At 41.7% G+C, this 15,119-nt stretch overlaps 1 protein-coding gene across 2 annotated transcripts in view; it reads left to right on the forward strand.

The window, feature by feature from the left end:
- LOC124131028 (corticotropin-releasing factor receptor 2-like) overlaps positions 1-15,119 on the forward strand; it is a 96,242-nt gene that overhangs the window by 30,767 nt on the left and 50,356 nt on the right. For both annotated transcript variants that reach the window (XM_048389986.1, XM_048389982.1), the window contains exon 2: positions 3,145-3,358. In XM_048389986.1, coding sequence (XP_048245943.1) covers positions 3,247-3,358 — 112 coding nt within the window. In that variant the 5' untranslated portion in view covers positions 3,145-3,246. The remainder of the gene's footprint in view (positions 1-3,144; positions 3,359-15,119) is intronic.

The raw sequence follows: 15,119 nt of genomic DNA on the forward strand, positions 1-15,119 counted from the left end.
CATCTCCATCTATTTCTGTTACATCTCCAGTCACGGTATTGATGGGATTTGTTTTAAATCTAAATGGTTGTCGTTGTAGTCTTACGTGCTTTCTTCCTTCTAAACACTGGTTTACACGGTCTCCCTACATGTCTACGAAAACTCTCTCCCGCCCGATTGTCGATCTGCACATATAGCTGTTCAACCGTATTTAACGTGGAATATTCACACACAGCCGTTCAACGGTATTCGACGTGGAATATTCACACATAGCTGTTCAACCGTATTTAACGTGGAATATTCACACACAGCCGTTCAACGGTATTCGACGTGGAATATTCACACATAGCTGTTCAACCGTATTTAACGTGGAATATTCACACACAGCCGTTCAACGGTATTCGACGTGGAATATTCACATCTAGCTGTTCAACCGTATTTAACGTGGAATATTCACACACAGCCGTTCAACGGTATTCGACGTGGAATATTCACATCTAGCTGTTCAACCGTATTTAACGTGGAATATTCACACACAGCCGTTCAACGGTATTCGACGTGGAATATTCACACATAGCTGTTCAGCCGTATTTAACGTGGAATATTCACACACAGCCGTTCAACGGTATTCGACGTGGAATATTCACACGTAGCTGTTCAACCGTATTTAACGTGGAATATTCACACACAGCCGTTCAACGGTATTCGACGTGGAATATTCACACATAGCTGTTCAACCGTATTTAACGTGGAATATTCACACAGCGCGATTCAACCGTATTCAACGTGGAATATTCACACACAGCCGTTCAACAGTATTCAACGTGGAATATTCACACATAGCCGTTCAACAGTATTGGACGTGGAATATTCACATCTAGCTGTTCAACAGTATTCAACGTGGAATATTCACACATAGCTGTTCAACAGTATTCAACGTGGAATATTCACATCTAGCTGTTGAACAGTATTCGACGTGGAATATTCACACATAGCTGTTCAACCGTATTGGACGTGGAATATTCACATCTAGCTGTTCAACAGTATTCAACGTGGAATATTCACACATAGCTGTTCAACAGTATTCGACGTGGAATATTCACACATAGCTGTTCAACAGTATTCAACGTGGAATATTCACACATAGCCGTTCAACAGTATTGGACGTGGAATACTCACACATAGCTGTTCAACAGTATTCAACGTGGAATATTCACACATAGCTGTTCAACAGTATTCGACGTGGAATGTTCACACATAGCTGTTCAACAGTATTCAACGTGGAATATTCACACATAGCCGTTCAACAGTATTGGACGTGGAATATTCACACATAGCCGTTCAACAGTATTCGACTTGGAATATTCACACATAGCTGTTCAACCGTATTGGACGTGGAATATTCACACATAGCTGTTCAACAGTATTCGACGTGGAATATTCACACATAGCTGTTCAACCGTATTCGACTTGGAATATTCACACATAGCTGTTCAACCGTATTCGACGTGGAATATTCACACATAGCTGTTCAACCGTATTCGACTTGGAATATTCACACATAGCTGTTCAACCGTATTCGACGTGGAATATTCACACATAGCTGTTCAACAGTATTCGACGTGGAATATTCACACATAGCTGTTCAACAGTATTGGACGTGGAATATTCACACATAGCTGTTCAACAGTATTCGACGTGGAATATTCACAAATAGCTGTTCAACAGTATTCGACGTGGAATATTCACACATAGCTGTTCAACAGTATTCGACGTGGAATATTCACACATAGCTGTTCAACAGTATTGGACGTGGAATATTCACACATAGCTGTTCAACAGTATTCGACGTGGAATATTCACACATAGCTGTTCAACAGTATTGGACGTGGAATATTCACACATAGCTGTTCAACAGTATTCGACGTGGAATATTCACACATAGCTGTTCAACAGTATTCGACGTGGAATATTCACACATAGCTGTTCAACAGTATTGGACGTGGAATATTCACACATAGCTGTTCAACCGTATTCGACGTGGAATATTCACACATAGCTGTTCAACAGTATTCAACGTGGAATATTCACACATAGCTGTTCAACAGTATTCGACGTGGAATATTCACACATAGCCGTTCAACAGTATTCGACGTGGGAAAAAAACTTTGAGGCCGAATGTGCCTCGCTCGCCTGTAATTGTTTTTCACTCACCTGGGTTCACAAATTTTCATGTCCTAGGGTTTCATTTTTAACCCGCATTTTTCCAACTATGTCTTCCCGTTCTCAGGCAACTAATGTTTGAATCTGGCGGTAACTGTCCATGTCATTTGAAACAGCCGCCTTCTCCAGGACATGTTTGTTCCGGTTCGTTACAGTCTGACCGTGCTGTTCTCGCTTCTTGCCTTGATTGACAGGTCCTATAAAACTTTGTTTTGATCCCACTCTCCGTTGATTGGCTTCTGACTTTGTGGGCACGTCAAGTTATGTGCATAGATTAAACAATCATCTGATTCATGTCACGCCACGGTATGTATCCCTGAAATGTTGATCAATCTCGTCATTTTTGTCTGCTTTGATTTCTGTAGCTGTTATTGATAAAACTACTGTAGATAACGCATGTTTTCGTTATAATTTAATTATAAGTATTGACTCTGTATTTTTTTCGGTCAGTTGAGGTATTCACACAGAACTGTCCAATAGTATTTAACGTGGAATATTCACACATAGCTATAGCTGTTCAATAGTATTTGACGTGGAATATTCAAACAGAACTGTTCAACAGTATGTAACGTTGAATATTTACACAGTGTTCAGTGTACAGCAATGTGCTGTCTTAATCAGATTCCACCGGTCAATAGCATGTCCACCGCTAACGAAGAACTTCATCTCCGTGCATGGGCAGTAATTGGGGCGCCTTGTCCCTGCTTATGAATTAAACAGGCGCCCGACCTATGGAGACTCGACCAGTTGATAAACTAGCTACAGTGTGTGTACCTTATTTTCACTGAGAGGCTGTGTTGTATTTAATGTTGAAAATGTCTTAGGTCGTTTTCTATTAAGCTTGCTTATATTTTGAGAGAAAAAAAATGCTTTTAATATTTTAGACAGCTAGTTTTCGACCTACAAGTACTCTGTTCAATTTTCGGAATTTCTTGTTTGCAGATTTGTTTGGAGTTTACCCATCTCAACATGACGCCCGTGGACATATACTGTGATTTAATGGACGTTGCACCAACTCTCGTGTAGTCTCGTCGCAGCCACGTTATGACGTCATCCACCGATTCCATAGTCCCTGACGTCACCAGCCTCTACGTCCTCAACAACGTGTCCGTCATCACACTGCCCCCGTGCGACTGGCCGGCAGAGTTAGATGAAGGTAAGGCTCTCTCATGATTGAGGTTAAAGGGGACCTCACTCTATGTCCATGTGTTGTTCAACATGTTGTATGGTCCGGGTCGGAACTGGTCTTCAGCAAGCCATGCTTGCCATAAAAGGCGACTATGCCTGTCGTAGGAGGCGACTGACGGGATCTGGGGCTCAGACTACCTGACTTGGTTTATGCATGTCATCGTATCCCAATTGCGTTGATCAATGCTCGTGATGTCAATCACTGGATTGTCTGGTCCAGATTCGATTATTTACAGATCACCGTCATATGGCTGAAATATATTTGAGTGCGGCGTTAAGCAACAAAAGAACAAATAAACAAACATGTTGCATGAAGACGTTGTTCGCATGTTCGATTCTCTGTTTGAAAGAACGCCGTTAAGTCCATTCGCTGTATGACTGACATAATTCCAACATAAAATAAAGTTATTGGTTAGAAATGAAAAAGTTAATAAAAATCGTATATGCACTTGTGCGAATATAACTTCACGCGCAACTTCATTCTAAACATAAAGATTATTCATTTCGGAAAACCTTCCGGAAATTTACGGAAATCCCTCTGGAGTTGTCCTTCTTGTGATGCTACACAATACGTCCGAGGTCCATTTGAGATGATTTATCGCATTTGCTTTACCAGCTACTAATACATATTCAGACCAGTGATGTGGTACTTGCAAAGAAATGTTCTCCTGTTGTCCTGGGATACAGATCGCCCGACAGTCCTTTTTAATAAACCGAGCTGGAGCAGCGCCTCGAAGAGCTTCTGTTTGTTTGTTTGTTTGTTTGTTTGTTTGTTTGTTTATTGTTTAACGCCGCACTCAGCAATATTCCAGCTATATGACAGCGGTCTGTAAATACCTGAGTCTGGACCAGACAATCCAGTGATTGACATAAGATTGTCGTAAGAGGCGACTATGCTTGTCGTAAGAGGCGACTAACGGGATCGGGCGGTCAGGCTCGCTGACTTGGTTGATGCATGTCATCGATCACAATTGCGTGGACCGATGCTCATGATGTCAATCACTGGATTATGATTGTCTCGATTATGTACAGACCGCCGTCATATAGCTGGAATATTGATGAGTGAAGCGTTAAACAACAGAGAAACAAACAAACAAACAATTTGACCCCTTAAACCGAACGGCAGGCAGGGTAACAACAAGTACAACCTTTTGTATGACGCGGCCGGAGATCGAACCCCCAACCGAACCGCTCTACGGAGGCGGTCGTATTGTTTGAAGATTAAATTCACTTCATGTCTTGATGAAACAATACTGTGATTTGAGAAAAGTATATTTTTCCTTGGGAGTACCCACCCAACATCAATATTCAGGTCATTGATACACATTTAAAAGTTGGAAGGATAGGGAGACATGAAATTTTTTGGGATAACAACTTATGTATATTAAAAATATGGAAATTTTATCCGCAAAGGTTTCACGTCCTTATTCCACAATTTATACGCTACCAGAAATTGTACAAAATATTGCACTCTTTATTCACCATGATCTGTCAGAAGACACTATACATCACTAGATGAGCCAACATGTTGACCGCCTATAGTCACTCGGAATCTTGTGACTGACCAGTTCCAAAGTATGGCGCCTTTTTGCGAGTGGCACAGGACACTTGGGATCGGTTTTACCGACGGAATTAAAACTGGCAAATTTAATCCAGATTGTATCGGCAACGTTTTGAGACATGCAACACATTAAGTTCATCTTTCCATAAAATTGGTTTTGATGCCACATTTATCTGTCTAAACAAATACGGCTGTTGCTGGTGATTAAACCCGGCGTAGTTGCTGGTTATTTACTCTTCTTTTGTGTGATAAATCACATGTGCCAACGTTTGAATACGTGCTTATATCGGCATAAGCGCAGAATTCTGGAAAAACCGACCCCAAACATGATTAGATCTCCTCTTTTATATTCCTCATCTCTATTCCCATTTTTTCGTTTCGGATACTCCTGGATCGTTCTAATTTTGTTGTCTCAATCCGTCTATTCTCTGTTTCCTTTTTTGACATCGCTAATTATGGATTCATGTCGTCTGCCCAAACAATATTATCTCCAGCATAACATCAGAGTTAAACTGATTCTTATTTCGTTTTTATTGTAATAATCTTATTACATTCACCCGAGATTGATTTATAAGTGTGTGACGGATATCGATTGTACAGAAAACCACAAAAAAAAAGCCTGTGTTTTGGGTGTATTGCACTGAACCTAGTCTGTGTTATCCACGATCTAGAAATAGACTATTTATCTCAGAGAACGTGCCCACACTGCCTATACACCCCCAATAACTGTAATGTTGGTTTAACAATAGCAGATCATTATCATTCTAAACCTAAAGAGTATTCATTTCGAAAACACATTCCGGAAATGTACGGAAATCGTCGATGTGTTCTGACTGCCAAAACAAATCCCTCTGGAGTTGTCCTTCTTGTGATGCTTCCAAAAACGTCCGAGGTCCATTTGAGATGATTTATTGCATTTGCTTTACCAGCTACTAACACATATTCAGACCAGTGATGTGGTCCTTGCAAAGAAATGTTCTCCTGGTGTCTGGGGATATAGATCGCCCGACAGTCCTTTTTTAATAACCGAGCTGGAGCAGCGCCTCGAACAGCTTCTGTTTGTTTGTTTGTTTGTTTGTTTGTTTATTTGTTTGTTTAACGCCGCACTCAGCAATATTCTAGCGATATGGCGGCGGTCTGTAAATACTCGAGTCTGGACCAGAGAATCCATTGATTGACATCATGAGCATCGTTTCACGCAATTGGGATACGATGACATGCATCAACCAAGTCAGCGAGCCTGAGCACCCGATCTCGTTAGTCCCCTCTTACGACAAGCATAGTCGCCTTTTACGGCAAGCATGGGTTGCTGAAGACCTATTCTACCCCGGATCTTCACGGGTCGAACAGCTTTTGATGTGTCATTACAGCCCGTGATTTGTGGCGTGGTAGTATAGTGGTCATAACGCCTAGTACCTGAGACAGTCAGACTTACTTCGGTCCCCAGCAACCCATGCTTGTCACGCCGGCGACGTGAAGGAGCCGGTTGTCAGGCTTCCTGTCTTGGTTGATTGGATGGCATCGTATCGATACTAATGAAGTCAATGGCTGGATTGCCTGGTCCAGAATCGATCATTTCCGGACCGCCGTCTTATAGCTAGAATATGTGAGTGCGGCCTTAAATATCAATTATCAATTAATTATTTTCGGTCAGTGTTGTGGAAGAGCCAATTCAAACTACCCAGTGATGCAAATCAGCCTGAGCCTAACCGTTAAATAACATGGGGCACGAGTGGCACAGCGGTCCAAGGCGCCCAGGTTCGAGTCCCTTGTCTGCTTGGGTGCGCTTCTTGTTGTTTGTAATCCCAGATTCGCCTTGATTGTGATCCTTGTTCTCTCCGCATGTACCCTTGCTCGTTGATTTCACGTTAAGACCTGTATCAGGTTGTATAACTGAAATAACGTTCAGACCGTCGCACAACACAACCCTCTCATTATGGATACCACGGCTCTTGATTACTGCCAGTATAAGTTTCCCTAAGTTTAATAAAGAAGCATGTGTTGGTCAGCTATAGTGAGTGACTGAGTTTGGTTTAACGCCGCTTTTAACGGTATTCCAGTTATATCACGGCGTATCAGCTTAATGTGGGAGGAAAGCCCGAAGTGATGCAGGTCTCAGACGTTTACCACTTCGGTGAAACCCACGAGCACGGGTATGGTGTTGACAAACCTAGAAACATAATCGGGGCGAACCGGGATTCGAACCCACAATCATAGGTTTCTGGCGCGACCAAGGGACGCAACTCTGCACAGCGAATCACGGCGCCTTAGACGACTGGGCCACCCGTGCCCCCTGGTCAGCTGTAACTCCAATACAAACACAGACAGGGGTAGTCCAGTGGTTAAGGTGCTTTCTCGTCACGCTGAAGACTTCCATTCTTTCTATTTATGAGTTTTATTTATTCAAACAAACATACGTTTTTGCATTTCAAGGACCTCGCATTTCAAATTTGCGCCAGTTATGAATGATTATGTGTACAGAACGCAATAGTTTGTGTCTTGTAAAACCCTGAATGTGTGAAACCCATTACTTTAATGTCTTTTTCGCGAACACTTGTGCCATTACTGATTTTCACTAATTCCTTATACCCGTGAAGATTCCGGGGTAGAATAGATGTTCAGCAACCCATTATTGCCGTAAAAGGCGACTATGCTTGTCGTAAAAGGCGACTAACGGGATCGGTTGTCAGGCTCGCTGACTTGGTTGAAGTATGTCATCAGTCCCAATTGCGTGGATCGATGCTCATGATGTCAATCACTGGATTGTCTGGTCCAGACTCGATTATTTTACAGACCGCCATCATATAGCTGGAATATTGCTGAGTGCGGCGTTAAACAACAAACAAAACAAACAAACACTAATTCCTTATTTAAAGCTCTATTTTGTTTGTTACGCTCAATGGAATCGGGATAATCAAGTCTGGTTACTGTCTGGCCTTGACGTTTTAGGAGTCTTGTACATTCCAAATTCAACGTATAACCATGTTCTCTCTCACTCACTCCATACAAACAAAGGTTCATCGGCCGGCAAATTGGTCCATATCAATACCCAATTGGAGCATTGAGCTCTTTAAATGTGTTGAGAGGGCCGACAAGTATAGCAATGTGACAGATGAAAGGGTCGTCAGTATACGCCCTGTGGGCAAGTACGCCGTACATCAGTCAAGTCAACATCTCCCCCACAATCTTCCACGCGCCAGTTCCCAACAGTAACCGTTGGTCGATTATGCCGCAATTATCTCCCCATTATCCCGTTATGGAAGCCCATTGAGCCCACTTAACCCCCGATAGGTGGCGTTCAGGCTTCGAGGACCACCGATGTTATTCATGTTCAAGATGATGGGTAAGGGATAAGACGATTAGATTAGATTACGCGAACGGCTAACGGTCTTTGTTTCAAGTCGAGCATAAAATGAAACAATCACAGCATACAGTTTGTGGTTGTAGCCGGCGGGCACACTTTCTCCCCGTTGTCGATGATATGATTAAATTTGAGCACGGTTTGGTAGCCCTATCTGATAGTGGCTTCCTTGGGTCAATAGCCCATTTGAAATCAGGCAAAAACTGCCCTTCTCAATGTTTCACATGGATGGACAAAACGTATGACACTTAGGTTAACAGGCGACTTGTCAAGGGGTATACGTTTACAGAATTATTTTGTACCTAACAAAATTGATAAAATGTATATTTCTTAAATTTTACAAGCACAGAGTCTATATAATAAACTGCCGGTAAAGGAAAGTATACATTAATGTTTGATGGTGGCTAAAAATTACACAAACTGGAAATGACACTTTGAATGGTATTTAGAATGATTCACAAAAGGGCTCAGTCACACATTCAGGATTTTTACTGCCGTCCTTAAAGCTTGATAGGACCATTCCCGATTAAAATTTGTCAAAAGTCTGTCGGTGATCAAGATCCTGAGATTTGTGGCGGGAAATTCACAAACAAACATATATTGTTCAGGAAGCGTCCAGATTCAGCCGAATTCGGCCCGATTCTGCCCTTCTCAATCCGAATCTGATCCGATTTGTGTCTTCTGCATGGTAAAAAAAGACCGAATCTGTCCGACAGCATCCCGATTCTCACCCGAATGCGATCCGACAGAGATCAGACAGTGACCGGACAGTGAACCGACAAAGACAGTTCGCATTCGGCAAGATCTGAACGCAACCTGTACTCAATCGACAAGAAACGCCAATGAACAATTCATGCCCGTTCATCACGACAGCGTCCTGATCCACCAAACACCGTCCAGACAACACAGGACATTGTTACGATTTTGATCCGATACAGCAGAATCTGTCACGATATAGTCACGATTGTAATCCGACTAGACAAAATCGGCTGAGTTTCCCGAATGTTTCGGGACGCACCATACTGACGAGAGTGCTTGGCCGACCTCTCTGGACCTTTCCCGATCCGTAGGACTCTGTAACGAACATATACGACTGCGTTCAGACAATGATAGGACATTCCAGATCATTGAGGAGAGTACTCCGACTTTTTCACTTTTCGTGTCATAGCGCTGTGTCTGATCTCAAACGGGAGCCATTATCAGCACTGTGGGAACCTGGCCTAAAGAAGAGAATTTATTGGGGGTCAACTTTTTTATTATGAGGAACACAACGTTCACCTGACGAAAGTATATACTCCGAAATGTTTGTGTTCCTCATAATAAAGACGTTGACATCCATAAATTGTCTTCCTTAAACAAGAATGGTTGTCGACGGTGTTGTATTTGAGACGGCCGTCACGGTTGTGTTTTGGACCTTATGTTTTCAGCCGACTGTTTTCAGCCTGGTAACGTTTTCATAACGTTTGTAACTTTTGGGTCCAATCCCATTTTCAGGTGTATACTTTCTTTTGTCCGGCACTTTACTTTACCCACTCGGATTCCCAACCACCCTAGGCCTCGTGGAAGGGAAATGCGAGAGAGTCGAAGACGTGTTTCCTATATTAATGAAGAAATTATGAAAACTCACCGTGTATGTTCAAGCTTTGGTATTTCTGAAGTACGTAATTAGTAGATATTATAAAAGGGCTCTGAGACGACAGTTGTAATGAATATCTTATTTTTTATTTTTTTTATCGAATCCCGGTTCGCCCCGATTATGTTTCTAGGTTTGTCAGCACCATACCCGTGCTCGTGGGTTTCACCGAAGTGGTAAACGTCTGAGACCTGCATCACTTCGGGCTTTCCTCCCACATTAAGCTGACACACCGTGATATGACTGGAATACTGTTAAACGCGGCGTTAACCCAACTCACTCACTCACTCACTCACTCACTCACTCACTCACTCACTCACTCACTCACTTAGCCTTGAACGCACCCTCTGTCTGTCTGATGGGGCGTACCTCAGAAATCGAAATGGCGGCCAAAGTAAATCTGGCTTTAACGACTGATGTTCATTTTGTGAAAGAAAGCGATATTCATATATAACAGAGTTTGAGACTCCACCCAGTAAGTACTAGAATTTGTACTTAAGTAGAAAGTGTAATCCTAAATGTAACAAACAATACGTTTGAATCACGTTCTGAATGGCATTGTCTGTATTAGTATTGATGAGGTTTCATAATTGAGGTTTCATCAATGACTTCCTTCATACTCAAAGAGTTTTTCCTGACGAAGAGTGGTTTTACATTAGGTCTTAAAAGCCTATTGTTTGCTTACCTTTATTTTTTACGGACGTGTATGTATACGCATTTTGCCAACAACCTAGGTATTGTGCCAGTGAAATCTGACAGTGCCGATTTCTCTTTTATATCATATTCATCATCTTTTAGTTGTTAATAGTCATTTCTACCATCAAACCTAATAAATGTATAACATTATCAATGACTACGCGCGTGCAACAATAATATAAAACACCAAATTAATCCATGAATGTGTGTGCGCGCCTCAACGATTGGGTGGGTTGTTGTGAAACAATAAAAGGTTTGTGCGAACACAATCTGTTGTGTTCTCACCTTGTGTCGATAACCGACACTAAATTTGTGACAGTCTTGTATCTCATGTAACTCAAACCACCTTCACCTGATGATGTTAAGTCTGTGTCAACAATTATTGATCTGCCATCATCCAGGCGAGTGAAAGTGCTTTGATTGTTCCTCCTAACGCCGTCACCGAGCCTGCCACAATGTCCTTGACACCGGAAGTATAGGGTGTTGTGGGAACGTGTCCTGGTAAGCGACAAAACAATACCAGCGCCAATCTACACGCAATAACGTTATTTCTGGCAATGCTCGGGGAAACTCTATACTATTTTTGCAGTGTTTTCTGACGTCACGTGGAAACAAGGCTTTAGTTACATTAAGGATGGTCTCAGGTCAGCAACGAAAACATAATTCTTGAAATATAAGTTATTGAACACGGTGAAAACATCCTTAAAACATATATACATTTAGACGGGCGGTTTTCTTGATGTAGGGCGTGCCTATCTTCAAATCATCTATGACTGACTAACCATAGCATTATGGAAGACTCAGGTGTACCTTGACGTTGTTTTCTTTTTATTTCTATATCTCATCTATCGCATCTATAACCACCATTCCCAAACATTTCAAGACCGCCTCCGTGGTCTAGAGGTAGAGCGTCCGCCCGGGGAGCGAAAGGTCCGAGGTCATACCAAAAGACGATAAAAGATGGTACATGTTGTTACCCTGTCTGGTGCTCGGCATTGAGGGGCTAAAACAAGGACTGGTCGGCTCGGAGTCAGTATACTGTGTCTGAGTGGGGTATTCATGTTAAACTGCGGCATGGTATCTCAGTGGGCTAGCACTATAAATCGGCATCAGTCCGGACTAGTACAAGCAGACACACACACACACACACACACACACACACACGTGCATGCAAGTCGCTTTATAAGTGCAATAATCTTGGACGTGACGTTCAGCCAAATTGCACCTCACCTCACCCAAGCATTTCTTTATTCCTAATGTGTGTTATCCCTCCTTGGCCCTGTCGAGTTATCATTCGTTGTTTGTGAACAATTTGTGACCCTTTCTCAGAAGTTGTTCGATCAAGGTTACAACATTCAAGGCTTGGGTTGGTTGGTTGGTTGGTTTGTTGTTTAACGCCGCACTCAGCAATATTCCAGCTATATGACGGCGGTCTCTAAATAATCGAGTCTGGACCAGACAATCCAGTGATTAATATCATGAGCATCGATCCACGCAATTGGGATCGATGACATGCATCAACCTAGTCAGCGAGCCTGACCACCCGATCCCGTTAGTCGCCTTTTACGACAAGCATAGTCACCTTTGACGGCAAGCATGGGTTGCTGAAGACCTATTCTACCCCGGAATCTTCACGGGTCTCAAGGCTTGGGAGTAATTATATAAGGCTTTAAAATATATGGTAGATATGTGGAAGACATTCCAAAATGATGTCCGAGTAATTCTCCATTTTGACTTGAACCATATGTTCCCGTGTTTTTGTAGGGGAACAATTGACTTGCCTTTGCATGTGTTTGTGACGGGTGCAACCGATGGGACAGGGTACGCTCACCTGAACACCTGATGGCATAGCTCATTGCTAGTGCTTATGATATAGTCAGAATCGTACTATGGTCTCTGTATCTAACAGATATTTTTAATGATTATAGAAAAGATGTTGTCCTCGATACATCCATTAATTCTCCACATCATTCTGTATGCTTGCCATTGCATTTTGTTGGTTGGCCAGCCATGCTGGCATCGTTGGTTACTCTTGGCAGATCGTTACAATAATTTTAAACCGGCGTTTTCTGACAAACACGTGTACCTTTTCATTGAAAACGTTAGCAGCGGGTTCTAACGGTAGGGTAGGACATGCTTACCCCTTTCGCTGAGTCATGGCTTATTTTCACTGATCTATTCAACCTACACTGAAAACACAGTATGTTTATCTCCAATCTACCATGACTAAATAAAACGCAAACACTTTGGTGTTTGCAAATACTTTAAGTGAAGCGGCATGGGTTGAGTCCAGTGTTTTGAGTGGGTTATCGATCTGAATTTACGGACTCACCGGCAACAGCCTTAAAACAAAATATGGCGCTGTATATACTCAATCAGTTTGTTTACACCGTAATACTTTACTCGAACGTATGTTAGGCACTGAAAGCATGTAGCACGGCAACTTGGGAAGATAACATGAGGTGGGCACCCCTAAAGTAAACCAAGCAAGACTTGTAGAGGTTTCATTCTACACCGCATGTCACAATTATGACGTCATATCGCTCATTGTGACGCGAAAGATATGACGTCACAGTCACAGCGCTAATTAGCAAGCTCCCAGTTTTCCTTTGAATTTTAAAATACATTCTCTTTGCCTATTTCTATTGTGTTTTCTGCACGAAATGTATTGCCACACACCGTTTGAATATTGAACATCGCAACTTTTTGTAGCCTATAAATGTAAATATAATTGTTTTAAATATGCCTACCGACAATGACTGTGAAAGAAGTCCTGTTCTAAACATATTAGCTTTCCCGGGGATGCGGCCATTAACTTGGCTGTCTCAATCAGAGGGGGTTTGATGGAATTTGATACCCCTGACTGACCAATCCTAATAGAGTATTTACCAATTTCATAGTAGAATTTGCCTTTAACGCCAAAAGGATTGGGCGCATAACCGAGACTGGTAATTCTCTGTCGTTGACGTTATATTTCATGAGTATGGTCAGGTTTGTGTTAAGTGTCGATTCCCATATTGAAACAATATATTAACTCAGAAATCTGTACGTAAAGGAATTTAGCGTGAAACCAACAAACAACCAACATGTGGTATACAATCAACAAATGTATTACAAAAATTCACTAAGCATGCAAACCAATACAAATTACTGCACAGCAATTACAATGGCAGTAAACAGGTGGGGCACGGGTGGCCCAGTCGTCTAAGGCGCCGCGATGCGCTGTGCAGAGTTGCGTCTCCTGGACACGCCAGAAACCTATGATTGTGGGTTCGAATCCCGGTTCATCCCGATTATGTTTCTAGGTTTGTCAGCACCATACCTGTGCCCGTGGGTTTCACCGAAGTGGTAAACGTCTAAGACCTGCATCACTTCGGGCTTTCCTCCCACATTAAGCTGACACGCCACGATATAACTGGAATAATGTTAAAAGTGGCGTTAAACCCAACTCACTCACTCACTCAGTAAACACGTGGTTCATTTTTCAATGGCAATAATTAATATGATGGCAGTGGTCAGTATCAGATACAAAAATACAACAGTCAGTGATGATACCACATATTCAACTACCGGCGACAGTGGTCGTTGTTGTCGTTGTTGTTGTTGTTGTTGTTGTTTATTCAGCAAGGTTACATAGGACATCGACCCATTTTACATCAGTTGTACAGCAGCCATTATTGTACTGTAAACTACGGTTATAACGAACACGCTTATAACGAACTGGCGGATTTAACGAACTTACTTTTTGGTCCCGACTACTTGCTGTAGTCATGCTGTATATGTACTTATAACGAACTACGGTTATAACGAACTAAAATTAGAAGTCCCTTTGAGTTCGTTATAACCGTAGTTTACTGTAATTGAAATTTACAGTTAAATTCAGCAATTTCATAGACTTATAAATATACATAGCCAAATTTCTTATGATATTTAATTTTATTACTTTACATCAAGACATTGAATTTATGTAATGTGGGAAAATGCAAAGGTGTAGTATGTTCTCGGACTATACTGTTCACGCGGTTCGGCATACATCGTGCGTGCAAACAAGAAATGATACTTATCCTCAACATGTGCATATCTGTCAGTCTCAAGTTTTAGTTGGTGAGAACTACATCTAACCTTGGCTAAAGCTACACGAAATTTATGGATAGAAATATACTTAATATAATACTCTTGCCACACAACAAATTTATACATAGAGTCGTTGAATGTGACAAGGATGCATGCAATTCTTGCTGATAAATACATTATGTTCTTACCATAAATTCTGATAAAAATGATTGAATACTACTAATACACTGATTATCCCACACATAGCCAGTTCCCATTTTAGATAAGACATTTCGTAACTTTTACCATGACTCATATCAAACAATATATATATATAACACTACTCATTAACGTTGACAAACTGAAAAATTTGAAGATTGATTTTGGATGATAAATACCCTCATCTCGTTTGATATCAAATATAT

This window comes from Haliotis rufescens, unplaced genomic scaffold (genome assembly GCF_023055435.1).
Source record: "Haliotis rufescens isolate VD_foot unplaced genomic scaffold, xgHalRufe1.0.p SCAF_10, whole genome shotgun sequence".
Taxonomy (NCBI): Eukaryota; Metazoa; Mollusca; class Gastropoda; order Lepetellida; family Haliotidae; genus Haliotis; species Haliotis rufescens.